We start from the raw sequence: 20017 nt of genomic DNA, 5'->3' as shown, positions 1-20017 counted from the left end.
GTAGGACTGTGTTTCCCAGTGTAGGCAAGGAGACTGATAATAGGGCTTATCCCCTATGTGAGCTCAGGCTGCACATCATTACTGAGTAAAGAAGAAAAACTTTCAATAAGCAGCTGAAGGGAAATATTTGGATAGTTTGGGCTGAGCTAGTGTTTCTGCCACTTAAAATTCATGATATCCTTAATCATGGTATCCTTAATTCTATGTAGTAATGAACTTTGTGTGGTAGCTGAACTGGTCCTTGTTTTGTCTGGGTTCCTCTGCCTACTAGACAGCCTAATTGGGGTAGATGGCAGAGGTAAGAGAATCATAGAATATCCTGATTTGGAAGGAACATACAAGCATCATAGAGTTCAATTCCTTAAATTGCAGCCTTGCAAAGCAAGTTGGAAGCTGTGCATAGGGAGTCCCTGATGATGTTTCCATCATGGTGGGTGACATGCCAGCATGTCACTACACGTAAGCTGCCATCAGCAAGACACCTGGAAAGAGACAGAGTCAAGTACAGGATATTTCTGACCAAAGAGCCCATTCTCCAACACAGCTCCAAGCAGCTCTGACAAACCCCAGGAGAGAGAAAAGCAAAAAATCATTCCTGAGAACAAATTTATCCTAGCTATATGTCATGAAGCATTCAAACAAGAATATCCTTTTGCTCCTGCCTTCTTTGTGCAGCGCTTCTTCACCCAAACTCTTCCTCCCATCTTCTGTGCTCCTGGCCTCTGTGAGAGCCAACAACCTTCTCTAATTGCTCCTCTTAATGCAGAGGGGTCTCTTTCCCTGTTGGCAGTCTCATTTCTCTGAATAGAGAAACATCACCCTTGTCTGCCTTAAAAGTATGAGGCAGAAATGTAAGAAATTCACTCCATTCTCCCTGGACATTCAGTTAATCCTCACAGCCCACTTAGCAGTGTAGCTTTTACCTGCAACTCATCAAGCCATGGAGGAACTATGTAGGTTCAGGTGTCCTTTAGCCAAAGGGCCTCTTGAGTGTTTCCTCTGCCTTGGCAGTTCAGATCCTAAGAACCAGCCCTCCTCAAATAAATGGGAGAATGTAACTGTGGCATAGATAATTATATTTTCTTTTTTCTAATCTGCTGACTTGAAAATCTGCCTCTGGTGTTTTTAGGATTCCACAGCTCTGCTGAATCCACCTACTGGATCATTCTACAGGTTTACTGCTCATCCAACTAAAGCTATTATTACTCTGCATTAGAATTATGCATTTATTTCACCCTTGTCATTGCAGTGAAATCAAAGGCCTAATACAGTACAGCTCAAGCCTTCCCAATTGTTGTGGGGACAGCAAACACCTCTGATGTCAAAGCTATATTTTAGGAAAGACACTGCAGGTGTATATAATCCCTGTTGTTTTTACCAAGCTTAATGGCACGAACCATTATAAATTCTTCTGTCTCCAGCCCATCTAGCATTCCTCTGGCTGCACTGTATTTTAGGGGGGAAAAAAACATAAAGGTCATTCTGTTTTTCTGAGGGAGCTTCTCTAATATAAATGAGAAATTTGTGAGGGGGCACAGCAGGTTTTCCTACATCCAAAGGACTCAGAGAGGGAAGTGGTTTCCAAAAAGACATTATCAAAATCATCTTGGTAGTCCTTACTATCTGTATGATGTGAATCAAGAGCCTGGGTGAATGAAGCCTGCATTCTAAGGGTCAGAGTGAATGACACAGAGGTATTCACCTGCAGCTCCTGGTACTCACTACTTCAGTGTGACATAGCCACCCATATTTTGGAATGAGTGGATTGCTCTGTGTAGGTCTGTTTCATGCTCTTCTTGGAGCAGATATTTGTATAACTGGTTTGTATAAATGGTTCCACACTTCGTGGGTCAGACAAAGATTTTTCCAGCACCTGTGTGATGAGGGGCCCACAGCACATCTGAAGACGTAGCTTCAAATCCCACTCTGCATCAGATAGAATGATGTAATTTCCCATATTTCAGAGGAGTAACTGAGCCACTAGATCCCTACTGGTAATGTCTTTGAAACGATTTCTCATTTGGACAAATGTCAATAAACCTTTTCTTGGTAGAGTTTTATGGGAAAAATAATCTTTGGTCAGACATGACTGGCGCTGTTCTTTTGTGTTATCTCCAGTTTCTGTCTTCGGTAATACTTGTCATACTTCTCTGATATTTCCTCACTTATGATCTACCTCTATCAGTGGTTTGAACTACACCTTCCTCAAATTCCTCTCTTAGAAAAAGGACAGTTGACTCTGGAGTTTTTCCTCTGGGCTTTTTTCTTTACTTGTAGTGTTGCCCAAGTACATATGGCTGACTTCCTTCTCTTGTGAAGCTCTTAGCACTGGCTTCTCCCAAGGGACAAAGATGTTCCCAATCTGGCAGTGCGTCCATCTTTTTAGGTGTTATCACTGCCATTCTCTTTCTTTCCTTTTCTGGAATCAAACAAGAAACGGTGCATGACTCAGGAGTTCCTTGGAGTGAGAATTTCCATGTGTGCTTTGGCCTCACCACACCATCAACTACTGAAAAAGACATGAAAAGAAGGTAACACCTACTACATGATCTTGGGGTGAATAAGTTAATGTGAATGCACCTCCTTAGTACACTTCTGCAGGAAATGCCATTCCAAATCAAAAAGCAGGAGGCAAAATAGCAGTTCTCTTCTAGATTAAGATTTACGCCAGTGGGTCATTCCCTGAGTGTTCTCAGCCAGTGTACAGCGAGGAGCCAGCCTGAAACACGGATGCACAAGTCACAAGCATTCCCTGATGTCACACTTTAGAATATGAGGGAAAATTGACTTTACCTCTTACTTTGCAAAGAGGCAGTAAAAGCCCTTCTGTCCTTTTCATTGGTTATGGGCACTGCCCATAATGGGAGAGACCCATTCCACAGTGTCCAAGCAGATGGGTTTCAGATCACAGAGTGGCAGTAATGGCATTAATCATTCAAGGATATCACTGTCAGGATTTAGTAGTTTCAGGCACCTGGAGTTCAGCATAGCAGTTATACCCTATGGCTGTATAAAAATAAATTGGGAGACAAGCTGGTAAGGTGGAATATATTGACTCTGTGCTTCCCGGGAGAGTACAGCAAGCTTTTCTTTACTGAAAAGACCAGAATAGGTGTCAGTGGAGCTCACTTGGGAACAAGTAAGTTCACAAGAGCAAAAGCATTCAGCACTGCCATTGAGCAGCCTTTGTTCTGCCATTCCTGAGGAGCCACTACAGCAAATGAGAGGCAGTGAAGAGACGTCTGGCTCAATGGTCATTCTTTCTGCTCTAAGATACAGCAAGAAACAAACTACAATGAGACACACACTGCACCCTACAGGCTGAATCCTGCCTTCTGGGTATTAGACTCCTTCCATGCAAGGATGGGTGACTACGTTGGGCCTGGCCTTTTGCCAAGCAGAACTGGAGAGAAGTGGTTGAACTTCTGCCAGCTTCTCTTTGCTGAGTCAAGAGAGTCTCAACGAGATGAGAACGTGGCCTTGTATGTTCACTTCATACAAAATACTGAGGTCTGCAAAAATACAGAGCATTATGAGAGCAAATATACAGCACCTATGACTCTGAGCTGTTGAAATAAAGAAAGATGAATAGCTACATTTCAACTGTTGAGAGCCCATCAAGGATAAAAAAATAATTCCTCCCTGTTCTGCAGAAATTGTTAAAATTGAGCTGCTAGAAGCTGATGTTTCTTTAAAAGGAAATTAGCTTGTCCCCCCCACGTGCTATGTGTACAATTTAAATTAACACAGAATAAATGAAGTTTTGAAATGCAAATGTGAAAATGAGTCAAGAATACATTATAAATAAACTTTACATATGGTGATGACAAGTGTCATCACATCTAAATAACATCCACCACACTTTAGAAAATCACTAATGCAGTTTGAATGCTTGCTTTCTTTAGTGAAACATGCATCAGTCAGATAAATAGCAATATCCTCTACAGTTATAAAACATTAATACTTGCTTTGTGTTGCTTTGCTTCTTTACTGTTCTTATTATACTGTTCTTTAATATTTTTTTAGGAGATGACCTTTGAAGGCAGCACCTTAACACAACCAAACAAATGTTTCTTTCAAACCTTCCTGCTGGTTACATTCCCTGCATCTCAGACCAGTATCTCTCATAACTGTTTCTGGAAGATCCGCTATTTCCTGATATGCGTGTCCCAAAACAGGTTCCGATCCCCCAAAGCCATCATCAGTTCTTTACTGGCTCTGATGCACTCTCCCAGGGCCTCTCTAACCTCTGCCCACGGCCCAGGACCCTATCCCAGTCCATCTCAAGGACATCAGTCCCTTCTCCAGCAAGGCCATAAGATGCCAGTCCTCAGGTCCACAGGCTGATGTCTCAGCCTCAGCACATCTCTGTACCCACAGAAGTGCCTGATGACCTGGGATGGGGCTGCATAGCCCCACAAAGGGAGTGTCCCCTGTACCCATCCCCTAGAGAGTCTCTGTCCCTTGCTGTACTCAGCTACGACCTTACCAGTATCAAACTGAGTGGAAAAGATTATTCTGCAAGAATACCTTTCTGCTTATGCACCACAATGTTTGTTTTCTCTGCAACAACATGACATTGTTGGCTCAGTTTCAGTAGCCCCAGATCATTTCTTGCAGAACTGCTATTTAAGCAGCTGTTCCCCATCATGTGCCAGTGTAACCGATTATTTCTGCTTATATGCAGTACCTTCCACTTGCCCCTAGTGAATTGCATCTTCTGTTCTTTTCTTTGTTTTTCTTGCCCATATCTTGAATTAGCCAATATTATTTTTAAATCTGGTTATGCCCTTCAATTATAGGTGCCACTGTTTGTCCTGGAACTTACTAAGTACAGCACATATTCCATCACACAAGCTTTTAACTCTGGTAGGCATTTTAAAGTGTAAACAATGCAATGCTACTGAAGTTAAAAAAAGTCAATGATCTATGAAAACAGACAAAATGGTCCACCCGGATGTTTGTTAAGAGTTTCTGAATATAGCTGGCTAAAATATAGAAGCTGAATGATCAGGAGTACATTTGCTGTTGGAGTGGTTTTGGACAACTCTCAGTCCAAATCTGGAAAAGGACTTCGTTTTCTATCTTGAGTTTGTGGCTCTAAATCTTCACCACTTTGCCAGCCTCCTGCCTCTGTAAAAATTATGAAAGATACTGTCTTTCCCCCTAAATATTTAAATATTTCCTCACCATAATTCCTGAAGAAATCTCAGAAGAGGTCAAGTGCTATATATAAAGACCATTGCTTAACACAGTGGTCACTGGTTCTTCACTATATCTAAGTGGTGCATCCCATTCTGGGCTGCAAATCCATTGGTACTGGAAATTTTTTGTTAATATACATTTATTGGGAGAGTTATGCAATGGGTTGTAGTCACAAGCTGAATTCAAAGAAAAATTCATGTGCAAAAACTTAGAGCAATCAAAAACACACTGGCCTTTCATTTCAGAGGCATCTCTCACTTTATAAAGTGAATTGTATTGGGATAACACTTGGGATCGACAGGCAGCGGTACCCCAGTGTTCCTTTACTGTTGAAAGAAAATGTCTGAGCTGCTGCATGCTGGAAACATCCACTGGAAATATATTGGTTCAAGAGATGCCAAAAAAACTTAGAGCAGACTGTAGTGAAATGTGGAATTTCCTCCTTACGAAGCACTGGAATGTAGGATATACTGTCTCCCATTATGATTCCAGAATAAATAATTTTGTGTGCTTCGTAATACAACTGAGAGCAGCCACAACCATTCCCTTAGTAAGTTATTGTTGTTGCCATTGTAAATAATATTAATCGCAATAACATTACTTATAGCTTGATTCTCATGTGGAGCTGTTTAACTTGGATTTAGAGCCCTACAGGTGTCATAGGCATTCTCCATGCTTGTTTCCTTGAAAAGATATTTGGGTGTTCCGTAGATCCCTGTATTACCTGGCATGGGATGATGTTCTCCTCGGCTCTAAGTAACCTCACAATGTTAAAAGCAGAGTAGATGCAGGCTTTAAGATTGCCATTGCCTTTTCTTGTCATGTCATAGAAGATCAAATTAATCTCTTGTGTAGGGTAGACCACCTACAGACCATTCTTAAATCTTCATCTGAAGCACCCAAAACCTGCCAATGCTATCAAAAGGAAACCAGATTTAATCTTCTACAGCAAATCCTGCAACACTAGAAAATGACAAGTTTTGGTGATTTAGAGAAATTCAATATCAAACACATAGCTCAATCATGAATCTATTATCCTCCCCCTATGCCAAGGAAGATGTTACTGAATATAAAAACAAGATAATAGAATGGAGAAACAAGTACTCTGCTGAGCCCATACACATTAATAGTATCATTTCAGAGAATGACTAAAGATTGCCATGAGTCAACGATTCCTCCTAAACATTTTGTCTAAGCACATCTACCAGCCCAGCTTGACTGGCAATGAGCAGATTAACATGCTTCAGCTATGATGGCAGCTCAGTTTGAAATAAATCACTATTAACAGCAGCACACCAGGCATCCGTGCTCTTCTGCCACACAGCCAGTCACTTAAAGGGTTAGTTTGCATGCTCTCCATTTCCTAATGCAAGAAACCTTCATAAAAAAGATAAGAGAGTGACAGGCAAGAGTTGTGTGGGGGAAAGAATTGCATAGGAACCCAGCTGAATTAAACCCTGTGTTTATCTGCAGGCCAGCAAACTGGAGTCCTACACATTCACGTATGCAAACTATCTGATGAAGCAATGTTTCAAAAACATAAGCCAGAGTCTTTCAAAAACCTGCCTGGCACCCTGTCAATTCAACCCTGAGCTGCTTGAGAACTCAGCTCAGGGGTCTGATTCTAACATGACAAGGTGAAAGTCTTTTTTTGGCCCAGACTCCCAGCATTTTTGTAGTTTTACCATCCTTGAACCCCAATATGCCTGGAAACACAAGTGACCGTCCCAAGGCTTCCAGCTTCCCTGGCTCACGAAACAGGGATGCAAAGAAAGGAGTTCTCAAGAGCCTAATAACTGGATTCATATTTTATTTAAAAACTGAACAGAATTCCCTTCCCCCAGACATAAAAAGGAGAAGAAACAAAAGGAATTTCCTTTCCCTTGGAAATATGAAGGTTTCTAGGTTTTGTTCCTGTTCCAGGGTTTAATACATGCACATTAGCACATGCATACACAACTCTAACAGACTTTCCCCTCTTTGAAGTGGCTGACAGGGGGATTTCCTCTTAGGATATGTCTTATGCTGCAGTAACTGCAGGATACTGATCTGGATGGATTTAAAATCTCATACAATATAACGTTTCCCTATTTGAAGCCTAATTAGATTTATTGTATACATCCACAGGAAACATCTCCATCCTGTAACAAGAAAAACACTTTGTGATCTGATTGTTAAACCTTCTAAATCAAGCTAAGAATTATTAGTCCAAGTGAAAAAGTTATATAGAATAGCCTTATGTGTGCTATTTTATGGTCTTAGTTTCTTTCAAATGTCTCAAACTCAAGTCTCCTTTCTAGTATTAATTTCAATCGTAGTTTCACCAATCAGGATATCACTCCTAGCACTTGCTGCTTCAAGAAAATTGAGAATAAAATGTTTGTAAATGGATTGTCTTCTGTGGATTATAAAGATTTCACTTTAGACGTGAATTTAATATTCATTTCCTTTTAACTTCTGCTGCAATTAACATGTAAGTCAAAGGTCTTCTGTATTAAAAGGAAAAAAAATTCTGTTCCTCAAAGGAAGCCCATAAAGTATCAAGAACCATCTACTGCTTTGTAAAAAGTATGATTCATTCAGCAGTACAGGTGCTCTGGGGATTTAACAGCATTACGGGAGAGTAGTGGTGTGTATAGGAGACAGATGAGCCAAGAAACATCTGCTCTCTAAAACCTGGTTGGGAAAGGGCAAAATAACTGAGAGAAATTTCTGGGTGGCCCAGAGGGCAATGTGAGGGACAGCAGTTCTGTTTTGGGAAGGGTTCTTTTTTCAAATTCTTGAAACTGCACTTGATTCTGAATTTGGATAAAGGCCCTCCTTTCCTAACAAGGAAGAACAGTCTTTTTTAGTCATTTTTGTTTACTTTGCTCCAACATGTTTCATCTCTGGCTCTGAAACAAAAACCAAACCAAAACCTAATCAACCAAAAAATGGAAAATAACAACAATACTATCATCGACAGAAAAAACATCGAAATAATAATTTGTAAATGAAAGACTTAAATTCACTGTCTTAAAAATGTGGGTTATTTCTAAGACCTAAAAATTTCCATTGCTTTTACAATTGCTTGTATAGACAGACCTCTTTTTTAGTACAAAACAGCTATTCCTGGTCAGCAGCAGTGCCTAAAAAGTCTTGAGTAAAAGATTTGCAGCGGTCACAGGTGCTAATCCATTTTCAAAACCAGAGCAATAGCTGGATGGGTAAAGAAAGAGCGGACCTGGAAGAGAGGGGGAAAACACGGCTCCAAACATTGGTTAGAAGGTGTGTTATTAATTTCCAATTCCTTATTTCCCTTCATAAAATCCCCATGCTTAGACCATCTGCTGACCTTTTTTATGTGGGTATGTGTATCTGTGAAGGGAGGGAAGAGATAAGAAACTTATTTGCATGTGAGGAACTGCAGCTTCACAACATGGAGAAGCAGTAAAATTGGTATTTCTTGCTGTCCTTTTACTTATTTTCGCTTTCTTTGTGGTATCATTGGGGTATGAAATAATTTAGCTTCATTGCTAGCAAACTTTAAAATATTTCATTGATATTTTTACCGTACTGAAATAAATTATTTGCAAAGCACAGCAAATGTTGATTTTTTCCATCATCTGCTAAGCTATGTGCCCTCATCCCCTTTCTCTCTGATGTTTCAGTCCATGAAGCCTTGTGTTTCTTTTACCATGGCCTTCATTAATTAGTCTGAATGCTTTTACTAACCAGTGTTACAATTTTCAATCCATTCCCTTATGCCCTGTGTTTGCTTTTGTACAAGACATCGTATATGCATTCATCTGAGGAAAGTGATAGACAAGGCTTTTAAAAGACTCAGTCAGTGCCAGAATTTTTTTTCAATTTTTTTTCCTTTTTCTTTTTTTTTTTTTGGTAGTCTTAGAATGTCTAAATTTTTGAATTGTTGCCAAGGAGAAGAGGAAAACAAAAAGAAAGACAGAGTTTTAGGAAGAAAAAGCCAAACCACCAAACAGGTAAGGAGACAATTCCAAGCTAATTTGCTCATATTCCATCATTTTCATCATTACTCAACTTTCACATTTCATGTGGGCATGAAGAGATACAGTGGCTTTGTGTCAATTGTTCACTTTTCCTTTTTGAATTGTTTTGTCAAATCTGCATTTAAATAAAAAAGACGAATAATAACACAAGTGTTCCTTCATAATGTGTTGGATACGAAGCCATCTTTATTGCAGAACCCTAGAGAGCATTGCAGAGCATGGTGCCAGGTTTGCCATCCTGAGGACATAAATAGTCCCACTAAAGTGAATGAGATCATTATTTGCATGATTAAATATCATAACATTAAACTGTACATAAATGCTACTGCTGTGGGTAGAGAGGGGGAAGGAGGAGAGGAGTGTGACATAAACTTTCAGGTGACAGAAGAGGAATGAATTCTGCCTGATTTCATCCTTCAAGAGCCTTCTAGTGACAGTATTATTTTTAAATGGCTTTTAGTGATTTTGTGACACTGCCAAGTCATTTAGCTCTATTAAAAAAAAAAAAAAAAAAAAGAAGAAATCCAATAGCAGCAAAAACTGAATAATACACAGTATTAATCTAGTGCCAACTGAGTTTGGGACTTACAGGGCTTTGTGTGCATGTGTGAATTTACCTTGTTGGACCTCCAGCTCATCCAGCCTGCATTGGCAACCTGGGCTTAGGCAGGATCATCCCCCTCCTGCTCCCCAGGATGGTCAGACTTCCTCCTTGCTCTGCAGATCCAAGAGCATTGCTGCAGTGGGTGCTAATGCTCAGATCTTGTCCCCTCTCAGTAACCCTTCACAAAGGTTCCCAGTACTTCTGTGGCTGACTCAGAAATAAGTGCAAGAAATGAACACACTGACTGTTACCTAAACGCTCTGCACTGCTTTGCCATCACCACTGAAGAGAGAGTAGGCTCACCAAACACACAGATGGCACAGAGCTGGGGAGGGCTGCTGGCATGGAGGAGGACAGGTTTAGTTTTCAACATGTTCTATTTCAAATTTCGCATACAGGGTGGAAAAAACAATGCATTCCAGTGAGGGCAAATGCAAGATACTTCATGTAGGCTGTTGTGCACATATGGAGCAAGTGACACCTGCCCAGGCCTTGAGGACAGCAAAGTTTCAGTAGGCCAACTGTTCTGGATAAGCCTGTGTTGGGAGGACAACAGGTATGTCCCAGGATGTATAAATAGGAATGCACATCAGAAAAGGTAGTCTTAGATACAAGACAACTTTCTGCTGTAGAACCAAGTTGACTTGTATGAATTTCACAGAGGGGGAAGAAAGAAAGAAAATAAAATCATGAAACAAGAGTATATAATCCAGAACAAACAAAAAAGACCAGAGTCCTAGAAAATGTGACCCATGGGGTGAAAAAATCGCAGAAATTATGTTATTTAGCCTAAGCAATGAAAAGGGGAAGAGAGAATGGATGGAAGAGACGTTCATTAAATATGTATAGGCTACTGCCAGGATAATCTGTTCTCCCTGTTCATGGTGGACAGGACAAGAAGTGATGTGCTTAGTGAATGCTGCAAGGAATGTTCAGGTTAGATATGAAAAAGATAAGGATGGAGAAGCATAAAAATAGACTGCCTGGGGTGGTACAGAGCCTCTATCACAGGAGAAATGATGAGAGTAGAGCTCACTCTGCCATGAGGCAAAGGACCCTGCCAGCACTGTGATTCAGTGCACACAGTAACTTTAGAGAACTGAAATGTACCTATCTTGGTTTCATCTTATCTCTTCTGAGTGGATGTCTCCTTAAGCTGAATTATATATTTGTTTCCTTTTCCTTTGATTTATCATGATTTAGGTTGAGCGATCTAAATGAGAAAGATGCTTTCTTTCTGTGCTTTGGGGTAATAGCACTAACAATTATAATTTCTATTATGAAAGAAATATATAAGTCTTTATATAAGATTTCTCTGCTTATAGTAACATTTTCATCTTGAAGTAATGCTACAATTTCCATGGGATTTATCTAGGAGCATGGATATGTCTCTATTACTATTGTGAAACCAGTATTAACCCTTTCCAGGTTAAGCCGGGTCATGCTGAACCGCAGGAAAGACCCATCTCTATTCACAAAAATGCCACTCTTTCCTTATCTGGGCTCTGGAGAACAAGAATTTCCTCTGCTCATATCTGTGCAAAACCTGCATCACACGCGGGACACAGACTTGGCTGGAGTCCCCAAATCTATTGTAGTGCAAATATAGAAACAATCAGTGAAATCCTTCCTAAATTGCCATGTCTTCCTGACAATAATAATAATAAAAAAAGGTGAATTAAGCAACAACAGCTGGAGTGTTCATGGAGGCTTAGGCCCACTGGAAGTCAAGCATCACGTGCCATTTTTAAGTACCCCAATTCCCAACAAGCCAGAGCTCCTAGTGGAGTAGCACAGCTCCCTTCCAGGCAATGCCTCTGTCCTCACACATCCTTGCTGCTGTCAGAAGGCAGCTGCATATTTATATCAAGGAGTTCAGCAGGCATCACTCTTGTCTTTTGAAGCACAAAGAAAACACCTCTCCCTTAACTTGCCATAGTCTAGTCTGTAGGCTATATCTGATTCAGCTGCTTGTAGCAGCATGGTTTCAGCTCCAAAACTGGAGGTTTCAGCCTTTCCCCCAGGACAGGGTTCAGACACTTTAACCAGGTTTACTCCGGGCGGAGGGGGAACGGAGGAGGTAAAGATAGATACCTTTTCCTTCTCCAGGCTGTGCCACTGTGCACAACACATCCAGGTTTGCTGGCATAGAGTGACTCCACAAGCAGAGGAGTAGGAGCAATTTCATCTGCCAGCATGGGGAGTGAGGATTGGCTTTAACTCCAGGCTCTGTGCCTGGGACAGTTTCTGTTATTTCTCCAGTATCTTTAATGTAAGTGCTGTCAGGATAGCATCATCAAACACACACTTAACACAGTGTGGTCAGAGCCACAGTCCTGGCAGTGACAGAACCTTTCTGAGAGGGTCTGAACTTGCCCAGGCAGAGGCGGAGGGGTGCCTAGGGCTCCCCCACCCTGGGCAAATGCGCTCGCTCCAAGCAAGGCCTGAGGATCTCCCTTGTGCCGGGGCAGAGGGATGCCCGGCTGCAGCATCAGCTCTCACTGAGCGCGGGGGATGGATGCACCTGTCAGGCAATGCGGTACAGTCCGGGGCACCTAGAGCAGAGCAGCTCAGAGAAACCAAAAGTGACGTTGGAAGGAGACTCCTGGAACCAAGGGACCTGCTCTGCGGCAACCTCCGCCCCCTGGCCCCCTCCCAGACCCGCGGCTGCGGCTGCTTTAACCGGGCCGGGGGGGTGCGGACAGCCCCGCCGACGTGGCGGGCATCAGCTGACCGCGCCGGGCTCTGCCTCCTCCCGGGCCGCCCGCCCGCAGCTCCACTCCGGCGGCGGCGGCGGCAGCGGCTCCGCCGTGCTGGTCCCGCCGTGCTGGTCCCGCCGTGCCGGTCCCGCGGCTCCCGGGGCAGCGCCCGCCACCAGCTCCCCGCAGCCCCGCAGGCACCGCGATCCCTGCGCTTTGCCCTCGCCCCTTCCTCCTGCTCCTCCTTCCTCCTCCCTGCCGCCGGGGAAGCCCCTGAGCCGGGACATTCCCTGCCCCGACCTGCGGAGAAGTTGGGATGCTCCCATCTGGCTTCCCAGAGCTCTGAGTTTAGGGCGGGATTTTCATTCCCCGCTCTTTCTATTTTTTTTTAGATTTGGGTTTCGATGTGATTTTTTTTCCCCCTCTTTTCTTTCTTTCTTTCTTTCTTTCCCTCCTTTTTTTCCCGTTGCCAAGCAAGCCGATTGCTGCGATGGATGGGAGCCCCGAGATCCCCCCGGGCAGAGGAGCCTCGTAAGCCAGGGGCATGACCCGCCGCCGGGGGGAAGCGGGCGGGCAGCCCCCGGCCGGCGGCTTCAGCGCCGTGACCGAGGATGCCCGAGACCTGGCCGCCTCTCCCCTCCTGCCCGAGCTCGCAGCGCTGCCGCTGACCGCAACCGCGGGAATTACAGCAGCTCCCGGGAAGCAGACCTCGGAGCGGAGCCCCGGGATCCCCGCAGAGAGGAGCTGCCCGCTGTGACCGGCACTTCAAGGCGGCTGCCCCCACAACTCCGTGCCTCCGGCCTCCGGATGGGGCCGAGGATCGCCCACCGGGCAGCGGGGCTGCTCCCGTAGATGCTCCGGTCCTCCCTCTTCCACCTCCTCTCCGGACCTGCGGCTCGGTTTCCCCGCCGCGCATCACCCCGAGCAGGGCGCGCACCGATCCCTCAGGGGCGCCGGGGCTGCGCCGCAGCCGGGCTCCGCGGGATGCGGCTCCGCGGGGAGCCGCGGGCACGGGGCTCGGGCAGCCTGCGCTGAGCCGGCGCAGCCGCCCCCCGGACCCCGGCGGCCAACCAGCCCCGTCGCCAGCCGCACCGCCAGACCCGGGGACCTGCCTATAAATGTGATCCCCGCACCGCCACCCCGCCGCCGCCACCCGCCCTCCGACATACCCTCCCTCCTCTCCCGCGGTTCTATCCCTCCCCCTGCTCCCCTCCCCAAAGACGGTGTGTGCCCCCCCGCCCCTTCCCCCCCCCGCGCGCCAGTGCTTTGCCCCCCGCCAGTCACCGCCATGGAGCTCTCGGAGGTGCGGTGTCTGAGCGACAGCGATGAACTTTACACCATCAACAGGACTCCTCCCGGCAGCGGCAGACCCCAGCGCCTGCTGTGGCAGACGGCCGTGCGCCACATCACCGAGCAGCGCTTCATCCAAGAACACAGCAGCAGCAGCGGCGGCAGCAGCAGCGGCGGGGGCAAGGGCTTCAGCTCCGACGAGACCTGCTGCCCCAACCACCACCCGCACCCGCCGCACCACCACCACCACCACCTCCGGCGGCAGTCGGCCGGACGGAGTTTGGGCAGCGAGCGCCACAACAACGGAGGCACCAAAGTCTTCCCGGAGGGCACAAGCAGCAGCGGAGACTTGGGCTTTCTGCCCCTGGACTGTGCCCCCAGCAACTCCGACTTCTTCCTCAACTGGGGCTATACGTATCGCGGGGTGATCTTCCCCACTCTTCGCAACTCATTCAAGTCTCGGGACTTGGAGCGCCTTTACCAGCGCTACTTCTTGGGTCAACGGCGCAAATCTGAGGTGGTCATGAACATCCTGGATGTGCTGACCAAGCTGACCCTACTATTCCTCCACTTGACCCTGGCCTCTGCTCCCATGGACCCCATTAAGGGCATCCTCTTGGGCTTCTTCACTGGCATCGAGGTGGTGATCTGTGCCTTAGTGGTGGTCAGGAAGGACACGACCTCGTATACCTACCTGCAGTACAGCGGTGTTGTCACTTGGGTGGCCATGGCCACACAGATTCTGGCGGCAGGACTGGGCTGTGGCCTCCTTGGGGATGGCATTGGCTATGTGCTTTTCACGCTTTTTGCGACCTACAGCATGCTTCCGCTGCCACTCACCTGGGCCATCCTGGCTGGACTGGTCACCTCTGTCCTGCAGCTTGTCATGCAGCTGGTTATCCCCAGGTTCGCCGTGACTTCCCTCAACCAGGTACCGTAGTGAGGAGAGGGTGGGAACAGTCCTCTTTCTCCATCTCCCTGAGTGAGAGGAGGTGTGGGGTGTCCCAAAAGATCCCTTCCCTTTTAATCAGGTGCTCAGAAGTTCATTACCTAGAGAGGAGATCATGGGCAAAAATCAACCTTCTTGCCTCCTCCTCTTCAGTCTCCCATTGCCCATCCCAGTGTTTCACCTCAAGCTGGGAGTTGGGACACTTTCTAACCACTCTGTCCCCTCTGCTTGTATATTCACTACATTGCTGTCCCTTGAAAGAGCGCTGGGGAGAGAAGTTCCTAGGGGAAGTGGGGAGGATGGGTCATTTATTTTTCCCCTCCCTGACTTTTAGCAGTGGTTTGGGGCTTGAGATGACTCTGTCTTAGCCAAACTCTCCCAGTGCTCCCATTTTACTTGCTCATGCCTTTTAACTCTGAATCTGCTGGGGGAACAGGTGCTTTTAAAATGTGAGGGGCAGCTTGATCTGAGTTATGGGAAAACAGGAACAAAGCATGCTGCTCTTTTGCAAGGAGAAACCAGTGAAACCTCAGTGAAGCCAGAGCAAAGCTCCCCCAGGAGATTTGATGTGAGATCCTAGGCTGTCTTAGAGGACGCTAAGAACCCTTTTCTGCTGGTGGTCACAGGGCAAACACTGTTTTGCTGAATCCTTATGAGCGATGTTTAGGACAGAGTGCTGGTTACATGGCGGAGTGTTGTCTGGTGCAGACTGCTGAGAGGCACTGGTCAGGATGGGCCTTAGGGGTTAAAACCAGGTCTCACCTGACTTCATACTCAGATGACTTCTTCCACAGAAAAGTGAGAATGCAACAAACTCCCCGTATCCCTGCAAGGCAGGAAAACAGTAGGTAATTAGGACAACTTGATCCCAGAGATTCTTGCTGCTCCCTTTTCCCTTCACTTCCCAGACTGTTACAGCTCAGTGCTACCAATATTTCATAGCAGATTATCATCTCCATTTGGCTTGCTCCATGGACTCTGGGAGAAAAGGGTGGAGGTACTGTCAGATAACCCTGAAAGGAGGGAGGGTGCAGAGGAATTAGTTGTCAGTGGCATGTGAGTGCTGGGATGTGCAGCTCGAAAGTGACTGATCTTGCACCTGGAAGTTTTGATGCCTGTGATTCTTGGGGCACATCTACCTGTCTTAGACTCTGGTCCTCCTGAAACCCCTGCCCCACCCCCTTACTACATGCACTTGTTAGCTGTGGGCTGCCTGACCTCATGTCCCCGTGATTGGGCTCACCCTGTTTTGGGAAAAGCTGCCCCGGTGTGTTGTGCCTGGCTGAGCCCTGTGGATGTGAGACAATTGAGCTGTGGCAGAGGTGTTGCCCAGCCCTTGGTGATGTGCTGATGAATGAACTGCAGCCACACCATGTCCTACTCCCATGCACTGCTGGTGCTATTAGTGGTGGGTCAAAAGCTGTGTGAGTTATGCTGATTTCTTAATTTACTTCCATGTCCTCTCCTGGAGCTATGAGTAATGCTCTGCTATCTCATTACGCACCAGTATCCCAGCTGTTTAGCTGCTACACATACACACACACATTTCCCACAGACATTTCCCAGGAGAGATAGTAATATCTTCATTTTGCAGCCAGTTGTGTGAACGAACTGCCTTGGAGCGGTGCACAATGAGAGATTACCAGCCAGATGATTGCCTTCATGAACTACATATATAAATCTCCTTAACAGGATCCGCGCAGCTGGTCACACGTCGGTGATGATTAACACCGGCTCCCGCCTGCCCAGGGACCACTTTACATCGCCCGCCGCTTCGGCCCTTTGCCTCCAGTCCCTACGGGAGAGGCCGGATCCTTCCCCGCCCCGGGGCTGGCTCCCATCCCGGTGCCAGGGGAGCTTGGAGGGGTCGGAAAGCCTCTGGCTCGGGCGCGGAGGGCAGCGCGGGGGGGGATGCGCGGGGCGCGGAGCGCGGCCTCCGAGCGCTGTCCGCCCGCGCGGTGCTGAAGGCGGCCCGGGGGCTCCCTCCAGCGGCCCCGCAGGGACCGAGCCCGCCCGCGGCCCCGCGCCCCTCCACGGCCCCGACCCCACGGCCTCAACCCCACGGCCCCGACCCCACGGCCCCGACCCCACGGCCTCAACCCCACGGCCTCAACCCCACGGCCCCGACCCCACGGCCCCGACCCCACGGCCCCGACCCCACGGCCTCGCACCCTCCCGCGTCCCCCTTGCAGGGCGGGCCGAGGCTCTGCGCCGGGGCTCCGGGGAGCCGGATCTGGTGCCCGGGTGAGGCACACTCCTACTTTGGCACTTTCTATTGTTGCACCATTTTCTTACTTTTTGCAAAGGATTGCTGAGCTCTCTCGAGCGTTAGTGAATGAGGGCTTTTGCGGCTGAAGGATATATAGCTATTGCTTCACAGGTGAACACGGGGAATTTAAATGACTGTGTCATCAAGATTATGTAGGAAATCTTTGGGCCAACAAAGCCCTCTTCCTCCTGCAAGCAAAACACTCTCTTTTATCACAAGGCTTATTTTCTCAGGTAACATACAGCATCTTCCTTTCAAAGAAGCCTTACAAGACTAAATGAACTATTTGATTATGTAGCAATATCTGTGAGCATCTTGCTCTGCCTCAGGATGCAGACAGATGCTTACACTGGACTAAAACCAGGAATTAAAGTATGCAATGAAAGAAAAAGCAAATGGTAAAACTCTGGTCATGGTACAAATAATGGGTTTTCCATGGATTTTTTTGAAATCAGGATTTCATACAGGGAAAATACTGAATCAGTTCTGAACAGAAAAAAATGTCTGCCCTGGAATCAGTTTAGTACTGTACCCAGAAGCATCCATGGGCAAAATGGTCATGATCCTCTTCTCAGTCACGCAGGTATACGTCAGCCGTACATTTATCTAAACTCATGAAGTTGCAACAGTTACACAAGAGGAAAATCAATTGCTTCCATGTGTTTCTCCCTAACCTCTTAATTAAGCTTTGTTTTCATTGATAAGTTTGTTCACAAGCAGTTCAAACCATTAGTATTGCTGCACACAAGCATGCAGTACTACCGCCTCGTTCACTATTTGTTGTAGTTTTCATGCATTACCATGAATACAAATAGTGCTCTCTGTTCATCTTCTTTTTCTTGCAGTAACACTTAAGATGTCACTTGATTTTTCTTCCCTTGCATCTCAAAATTAATTTGGACAAGCATCCTAGAAAAAGGTGAAGGAGAAAGGTTTGAAACTAGATTTTCTTAAAGTAACAAGAACAAAAAAAACCCCCACAGACTCACTAATTTCAATCATGGCACATGTTGAGTGTTTCTGGGGGGATATGACCACTCTTGACCCAACTGACCCCAACCTGAAATGCTGAGGAATGTGCTGTGGCTCAGCTTGAGAGAAACCATGAAAAAGGGACTGATACCATGACTTAGCTAAAGGCTGCACCACTACTGACTTCAGATTGGGTGAGGAAGCAAATGAGAAATAAAAGATCTTATTGGTAAACAAGTGCAGCGCATGGATTTGTGTGCCTGACCAGATACCATGCTGGGGGTACTGTTTGTCTCTGACACTCCCCAAAATCAAAGTTTTATTTGTATTGCATTCATTCTTACTTTTTCCTGGGTAATAATGTATGCAATCCAAAATTTCAAAGACCACATATGTGTTTCAGAAATATGGGGAAGAACAAACAACTCAGAGCTCCTTCATGTTATGTAACATAGGCAGATGATAATATAGATATGAATTTTGACAGGCTTGAAATTATGCAAGCTACACACATACTCTGGATTTTAATCCTCTGCCTTTGCACTTTTCATTCACATGAGCAAATTCCACCAGAGTCAGTTAGACTACACAGACTACTCTCGTTACTAAATCACATATATAAGGGATACCTTGAAGAGCCAAGTCCTAAATTTTGCGTATTAAATAAAACTCTAAAAATACATTTAGAAATAACCTTGAAGTTGGTAATACTAAGACTGGGTAAAAATCATTCTTTTCCCTCTGTCTTTTCAAGCCTAGGCAGTTCTGTGAATTAATTTTTTCCCTGCTTATTTTTTCCCCAAATCCTCTCACAGGGTTATTAATAGAGGGAAAGGCAGGGCTCATGAAGTCACAAGGAGCCCTACAGAGATAAATCTGTGTAATTTTACAATGGAAACTGACAGTTTTTGCATGTGTATTTCAGCTACATGTTTTCCAAAATCTGATCATAGATATCAGTATTGAGTACATGCAAAACACACCCATGTCTTCGAAATTTCTGATAAATGCTTGTGGAAAATCTATTCAATCTGTAAAATATAAGGACATTCCAAAGTTAGCTACCATTTGAGAAGCAGAATCAAAGCATTCCACCTTTATCCTCATGTTTGATTTTGAAGCATTATTTGCTATGTGTTTTTGTGCCATAGTCTTTTGTGGGCAACTTATAACTTGAGTGTGTGATTTTAGACTGGATTATGAACTGCTTTCCTTTTATATCCTGTAATATCACCTGACCAGTATCAGTGGGTCACAGCATAATTAGATTAACATTGGATACACTTTTCTCTGAAGCAGCTGCATCATTGTTGTGCTAAGTAGGACAAATGCACTAAGTATATTTACAATTTGATGATTAATTGCCTCCAATATGTAGGAACTCAGGCAAAACCATGAATGAAACCTGCTTTCATCAGTGAGTTTCAGCTTACAACAGTCAGTGTGCTTGTTCTCAGTAAAACTTACTTTGCTAGATTTAATGTGACGTTTTTTCTGCTGTCAGAACACTTCTGGGTTGTTTTCAAGGGTTTGTTTTTTGCTTGTTTGTTGTTTTTCATGGCCTAGAAAGAGGCATATGCTCCAAAACAGCAACATCTAATGCAAAATAATCACATACGAGAGCACTGCACTTACAGCTCACAGCAGATCATGTTTGAATGATCCTTATTAGCCTGTACAGAAGAATGAAGGGGATAAACATCTCCAGTTCAGCTTCTTAATGCACTTCTCAACACGGTCAATGACATCATTGGAGCAGGGAAGAGAAGGAGGCAAAACTAGAACTGTTCAAGGGATTCTTCTTTTTTCAGGAGGCATAGAAGGTGGAGGGTAGAACAGCGTCTCCTTACCTTTTCCTTATTTCCAGAATATCTGGCTATGCATGAGATAAACTAGAGTGTTTCACATAAAAATTGAAATTTAGTAAACAGAAAAGAAATTATACTTTTTAATTAGTGCTTGCGTTGATGGAAACTCCAAATCTGAAAATCCTTACTCAGCTCCTGCCTGGCCCTCTGTTCC

At 45.4% G+C, this 20017-nt stretch overlaps 1 protein-coding gene across 2 annotated transcripts in view; it reads left to right on the top strand.

Moving 5' to 3' along the window:
• The first annotated feature begins 13744 nt into the window (after positions 1-13744).
• ADCY8 (adenylate cyclase 8) overlaps positions 13745-20017 on the top strand; it is a 123212-nt gene continuing 116939 nt past the window's right edge. For both annotated transcript variants that reach the window (XM_032133490.1, XM_032133481.1), the window contains exon 1: positions 13745-14736. In XM_032133490.1, coding sequence (XP_031989381.1) covers positions 13804-14736 — 933 coding nt within the window. In that variant the 5' untranslated portion in view covers positions 13745-13803. The remainder of the gene's footprint in view (positions 14737-20017) is intronic.

This window comes from Corvus moneduloides, chromosome 1, assembly GCF_009650955.1.
Source record: "Corvus moneduloides isolate bCorMon1 chromosome 1, bCorMon1.pri, whole genome shotgun sequence".
NCBI lineage: Eukaryota > Metazoa > Chordata > Aves > Passeriformes > Corvidae > Corvus > Corvus moneduloides.
The sequence above is the reverse complement of the archived record's forward strand: the minus strand, read 5'-3'. Positions and strand labels throughout refer to the sequence as shown.